This window comes from Apaloderma vittatum, unplaced genomic scaffold, assembly GCF_000703405.1.
Source record: "Apaloderma vittatum isolate BGI_N311 unplaced genomic scaffold, ASM70340v1 scaffold10517, whole genome shotgun sequence".
NCBI classification, from domain to species: domain Eukaryota; kingdom Metazoa; phylum Chordata; class Aves; order Trogoniformes; family Trogonidae; genus Apaloderma; species Apaloderma vittatum.
Window position 1 is genome coordinate 48,197 of NW_009724548.1, and position 6,711 is coordinate 54,907.

Sequence of the window (6,711 nt, forward strand, 5' to 3'; positions counted from 1 at the left end):
GGAAACGGTAAAGACTTGCCTAAAATGTGGCTGTTTGCTATAAGGGCCAAGGAAATGGAGTACAAGAAATCTCCACCATGTTATGTTGAAGTCAGACTGGCAGCCACTTCAAAGCAGTCAGAGATCAATATTGGTTAACATCTTTGGTAATGATCTGTATGTTGAACATGACTCAGTGATGTGATCTTGTGGCAATGGTGCTAAGCGGATGCTGGACTTAGTAAGAATATTGTAGGTGCATCAGGAGAGGGTTTATTCACTCTATTTGGTATTGCGGTGCTCCACTTAAATGGAGTACTGGAGCATCCAGTCTGGTGCTCCCCAGATAAGGAAATAGGTTGTAAAAGTGGATCAGGCTGCCCAAGGAAGTGGTTAAGTAAGTCACCGTCCTCTAAGGCATTTAAGAGACAGAATTAACAGAATTAATAGAATCACCTAGCTTGGAAAAGATCTCGATCGGCTCCAACCATTAACCTAACACTGACAAGTCCTCGACTGAAACATATCCCTAAGCACTATGTCTACCCAACTCTTAAATACCTCCAGAGATGGAGACTTCATCACTGCCCTGGGCAACCCATTTCAATGCCTGATAACCCTTTTAGTAAAGAAATTCTTCCTAATATCCTATCCAAACCTCCCTTGGTGCAACTTGAGGCCATTTCCTCTTGTCCTATCACTTGTTACTTGGTTGAACAGACCAGTCCTCACTTCTCTACAACGTTCTTTCAGGTAGTTGTATGAGTGGTAAGGTCTCCTCTCAGCCTTTCTTCTCCAGGCTGAACAAACCCAATTATCTCAGCCTCTCCTAACACTTGTGCTTTAGATCCTTCACCATCTTTGTTGCCTTCCACCACATATAAATTTGGTGCTTAGGGACATGTTTTAGTGATGCCTCTCTCATTGCTCCTTTAATAGTTGGACCAATGATCTTAAAGGTCTTTTTCAACCTAAACAATTTTATGATTCTGTGACTCTAAGTCCAGTGAAGGGCAACCAAACTGGTCAGGGGGCTGGAGCACACAGCACATGGGGAAATGGTGAGGGATGTCTGTGTTTGTTCGGTTTCAAGAAGTGAAAGCTCAGGGCAGGATCTTATTGCTGTTCTCAACTAACTAAGAGAAGTCTCTAGAGAAGACTATTCTTAGAGACACACAGAAAAAACCTTGACAACACCAAAAGCAATGAACACGATTTGCAGCAGTGGAAATCTGATTAGATAAAAGGAAAAAATTCTTCACCTGGAGAGGGGTTTATCCCCAGAATACGTGCCCAAGGAGTTTGAGGAATATTTATCTCTGCAGATTCTCAAAACTTGCCTGGACAAATTCCTGAGCAACCTGATGTAACATCAAAGCTGGCTGTGCTTTGAGTGGGAGGTTGGACTGGATAGGCTCCAAATATTTCTTACAACTAAATTATTGTATGGTTTACATGCTGCAATCCTAACAGGTGACTGTTTTCCTGGATATATTTTCAATATTAAAGTTTGCAAAAAGTCCATGTAAAAGAGGCTTTCAAGATCTCTGTGCCTTACTTTCTGTGCTAGGGGATTTCAGCCCCATCTATAGCTGAAGCATAGAGAGTCTCTTCTGCTTTTCTAATCATTTTGGATAGCACATGTTGAGCTGAAGCAGCCTGGCAATTAAAGAGTTGAGGGTTTTGCTGTTGATATCTGTGAATACGGAGGCCTGACCTGTGCCTGAATAAGCTGCATGTCTAGGGCTACATGTATACTGGTAAACCAACAGTATGAGGGACTGGGCATGGATACTGGAAATAGATCTGTACTCTTTAGTAATAGCATGGTCCATGGTATGGTTTTCTGCTTTGGCCCAGTGAGCCTTCTCCTAAGCAGTCCAGAGATGGCTTGAGGTTGGATATAGGACTGAGATTGGGTATCACCACTCTGTTTTGATGGGTAAAAGTGTTTAATAGCATGATTGTGAGTAGTTTCAACATAGTCGGCCTCAGGGACAGGGAATGGGCCAGGATAAGTTTTCATTTACCACTGAACATGTAGCTAAACTGTGTAGGCTGGACCTGGACACTGTTAAAACACAAGTAATGACTGCAGTGCTAGGACTTGGTCTGACAGGTGGAGCTACATAGAAGAGGCTGGGCAGTATCTAGCGCTGTATCGAAGTGGCTGTTACAACTCAGGCTGCCTCTGCACTGGTAGTGGGGCTGGCGAAAGGGCTAGTGCAGGGTCCTACAGCTGCCTGTAGGCAGCAGGGCATGTTGTTTTGAGTAGGTATGGGCAAGGCTGTCCTCTCCGTCTCCTCTACTTCCACCCAAAATACCTGGAGGGGACCTTGTGAAACCTGACGAGTGGGACTAACTCTGTTGTGTCTCAGACTGGATTACCTGTTTGGGATAATACTGGTTGGCAAAATCATTCTAAGGAACAGGGTAGCACTTAGACAAGGGGGATAATGGTGTGTCCAAATCTGGGCCCTGTTTGGTTTCCTGATTCAGATGATGCTGCTGAAGTCAATATGGATGGAGACCATAGCCGGCTCAGAACTGCATGGGAGGAAAGAAGTTATCAATACCAAGAAGTGACTGGTGATGGCTAGAAAAGCTGGTGCTAAGTTACTGTGAGAGGATATGACATAAAACCCCTAGAAGTGTTTTTGATGTGCTGAATATAAAGATCTAGCACTTGCAGAGTCTGTCCAATTTATTAACAAGGAGGAGAGAGTCTGTAGTTTGTTATTGCTCATTCCTACAAGAGATGTGTCCCAAAGCCATTATCCCTGGAGGTATTTAGAAGATAGTGTAGATGTGGTGCTTAGTGACATGATTTAGTGGTGGACTTGGCAGTGCTAGGCTAATGGTTGGACTCAGCGATCTTAAAGGTATTTTCCAACCTAAATGATTTTACAATTCAATGATTCTATGAAAACCTGACCATCTCTGGTGATGACATATGGAAAAAAACTTGTCGTTTCTCTCACAGGACCAGTAATGGGTAATTCCCCATGCTTCTGTAGAGGTAGTGTGCTCCTGTGCCAGGGATTGAGGTCCCTGTGCAGACATCTGTGGGATGGTGTCTGTTTTGCGTGAGAACAATAACAAATAAAAAGAACAGGCACCCTCCATGAAATCCTGGGCAGTGCTTAGATTTGATGAGTTTCTCTAACAGGACATTTGACAAAAAGACAATAAAGCAGGATTGCTGCATGCCAGATGTTTCCACTGAAACCTCTGACACTCATTGGATCAAAAATCCCCTGGGGAAGTTTGGGTGGTTCAGTATAAAAATGCTCATATGGGGCCCTGTTCTTTTGTCATTTTCAGGATGTGAAATAAAATGTTGCCTTTGATTTGAGAAAAATGACATGTTGCCCTCTACACTTCATGTTCTGTGGCTTTCCCATGTCTCTAATGGCTTTTGTTATTGTGCTGGTTCTAATATTCAATAGCTTTTGGGGTTCATTGTCTCTTTACCTGCCTCCTGATTAGTGACTAAAAGGGCTTTTAATCCTTTCTCTGTAGCTTTCCTGTTGCTTTTAGCAACAGCTTAATGGTGAAGAAATATCTTCTTTTCAGCTTCCCGTTGTGCTTAGCCCTGACTGGACAGTGAAAACAAACTATCAGTCTAGCACCTGAAAGTTCAAGAGCTTGTCTGTACAAATAATTTTTACCTTTGTTGGGAAAACAGGCACAAACTATTTGATAGAAGATAATACTTGGGAAAATATTTACTTTTGGAGCTTTCCATATTCTAAATTCCTGATATGACAAACATTTCTACTTGCATGGAATAAACACACTCAGCAGAGTATTTCTACTTAGATGGTAACTTCATAATTATTCGACCTCATAGTAACCCTCATTAGACTTCTTAGGAGTACAGCATCTTCTAAGAGCAGACAGGGACACTGCAGAAAGCGGATGGAGGTTGTGACTTGAGACAACTGTATTGGACATAACAAACACTAAAAAGTCTTCCCAAACTCTCTCTATGTCTCCCCCTCAAAATGAAACAAGCTGTATTGAGTTTGCACGCAAGGTTTTGCTAGTGGGAGGGCTGCAGGGGTAGCTTCTATGACAAGTTGTTAGAAGTTTCCCCAACGTCTGATGGAGCCAATGCCAGCCAGCTCCAAGGGGGACTTGCTGCTGGCCAAGCCTGAGCCTATCAGTGATGACAGTAGCACCATCTTTTATTTGCAGCCTTCTTTCTATAGGTGTATGAGCATTTCCTATTTTTTCATGGGTTTTTTTTGTAATTTCCTTTCATCAATTTACAATTTATTAGTGAAGTTTGAGAATCAGATGCACCTTCCTATGTAAACATAAAGATTTGTGCATACTCACAGAAAGTTCATATGTATGTGCTCTCACAGTCTGCATCTGGTAAATTTTTTTGGTCAATCTCTAATGTGAATGAACAAATATTCATAAATAGGTATCCTTTTTCCCTTCTAGAGTGTCAGTCGGCTACTGCTCTCCAACTCATGATCAAGCGCTGTCACGGGAAAAGAAGCTGCAGCATATATGCCAGCACCTATGAATTTGGAGATCCTTGTTACCCAGGCATCCGAAAGCATCTTAATGTCATCTACACCTGTGGTGAGCCACAAAATTCTCTTACTTTAACTCTCATTGGGGTATGTATTTGATGAACAGTGGTGTGTGAAGAACATCAAGACTTGTAATTGTTGTCAATTTTCCAGTTGGCTCATGGTGACCCTTATGTGGCCAGCAAAGGAAAGCTCTGTGGATCACCTGAATGATTTGATTCTGTCTCTTTTTCTGCTCATTGGCTTGGTAGAAAAAGCAGAAAGCATGGAAATGATTTTTTTTTTTCACCCATTCAACATTGCTTCTGAAAGGCAGCAAAACCTGGTGGTGGAATCAGTCCACTCAGTGGACGCTTACATCCTGAATGTTCACATCCTGCTCTTTCATGTCACTGCAGCCAAGTTGTGGTTATCAGGGGGTTCCTTATTACTTTGTTCTGTATTTCATTTTGTACAGTAGAATAAGACAATCACTAATCCATACTCATTCATGGTGTTAGTAGAAAATCACTCCCATTGCAACATTTTCTTAATAAAATACTGTTATTTGAAAAAAAAAAGCAGATGGAGCTCTCAGTTGAGTGCTTAAGTCATAGTGTTGGGCAGAAACCATACTACCTAACTAGTCATCGTATTTTGTAACAGGAAAATTTGTTCCCCTCTGAGCTCTGTGGTATGAAAACAACAGCAGGTCTGTCTCCTTCCTCTGATGACATTTTGGTCATTTGTAGCTGATGTATTTGAAAATATTTGCTTCTGGGTTTTGTTTGTATGACTGTTGCTCAGATCAGCTTAGTCTCTCTCTCTTCCTTTCTGCATCCACCTGGAAATTCTGGTGCTATTTTGAATTTGTTGAGCAGATGGCGGAGCATGCACCAGAGGAGGTGCTGGCTGCATCCTCAGGCAACAGGTCTGTGGGTTGGTCTCTGGGTGTAACTGCCGTGTGCTGAGCCTGAGAGACAGTATTTGAGATGGGGTCACTACAGCATTTTGTGTGGTTGTGATGTACAGCATGCTGAAGAGCAGGAAGATTGATGTAGGAGCATCAGACTGAGCTCCTGTCTGGCTGTTGTTTCATTTGGCAGGAGTGGCAGGAAGATTGAGGGTGGTTTTTTTTTTTCTTTCAGCTTCTGGGTTTTTTTGTTTGAAATGAGGTAGCAAGAAGTAGCAAGGCTATCCCTGCAAAGCTCTGTGAATGTTCTGGTGAGGAAGATGATGTTTTTATATCACTTTTCTAGTAAAGAGACAGTAGAGAAGCTTATCCTCGTGGGGATTTAGCAAAAATCAAAGGCAATGCAGCAAAACAAGAGCTCCATAACTCAAAAAGCCAAGGACAAACCCGACAAAGACTCATGCTGTATTTCCAAGAAGATCTCTCCTTCAAAGGCCTCCACAGCCTTATTCTGGTATTGTAGTCCTGGTCTCAAAGACCACTACAAAAGGCATTAGTGATCTCTTAATCTGACCTTAACTTTCCTAGGCATAACCTAACTGCGTCAGGAAATGAGTCACACTTGAGAGCACAAAACAGCATGTTTTCCTTTTTATTGGGTGAAATATGTCTCGTCCTTTGATGGTGGCCATGGCTCCTTTTCAAAACCGTGATCTCAGACATGTCTCTGGGATGGATTTTGTGATCTTTAGACACGTATTTCTGCCCTCCAACAGAAAAAATCCTTCAAAATGTAGAAAACAAATAAAAAAGAAATCAAATTCCAGCCCCATATGCTCATGCTGGATAGAAGTGAATCATGACATTCTTTTAAAAGAAATGATAAACCCACGCAATTTGATATTCTTTTAATTTAGACAACAATTGCGATATAGAGAACCTCCTGTTGGATATCTTTTTATTTCAGGTTTCCATGTTGCTGCACGCAATATTGCTCCTGTTATGGTGCTTTCCTACATTGACAAAACCTGTGGGAGTGAAAAGCGACAGGCTTTGACTGATAAATGTGACTGCGCTTTACTGTGACCTATATCTAGATACATAACCCTGTTCCTCATCTCTTATTGGAAATGCTTAATCCCTGGAGCTCAGGATGAAGCTTTGCTGCTCTTCACTGTAGAGCAGTAAAAGATGCAGAGTGACCCTGGCATGGCTTGGGAAATGTGATGGGTGTACGAGATGGGCTTCTCCCACAGCAACCTCAGAGGTAAACTGAGGAAGTGTGGTCTG

General features: G+C 42.2%; 1 protein-coding gene across 1 annotated transcript in view; it reads left to right on the forward strand.

Moving 5' to 3' along the window:
- The window catches only part of LOC104276289 (protein eva-1 homolog C-like), a 45,518-nt gene extending 39,011 nt beyond the window's left edge, over nucleotides 1-6,507 (forward strand). Inside the window, exons 4-5 of the mRNA XM_009872546.1 lie at nucleotides 4,435-4,578; nucleotides 6,389-6,507. Coding sequence (XP_009870848.1) covers nucleotides 4,435-4,578; nucleotides 6,389-6,507 — 263 coding nt within the window. The remainder of the gene's footprint in view (nucleotides 1-4,434; nucleotides 4,579-6,388) is intronic.
- The last annotated feature ends 204 nt before the right edge of the window (nucleotides 6,508-6,711 follow it).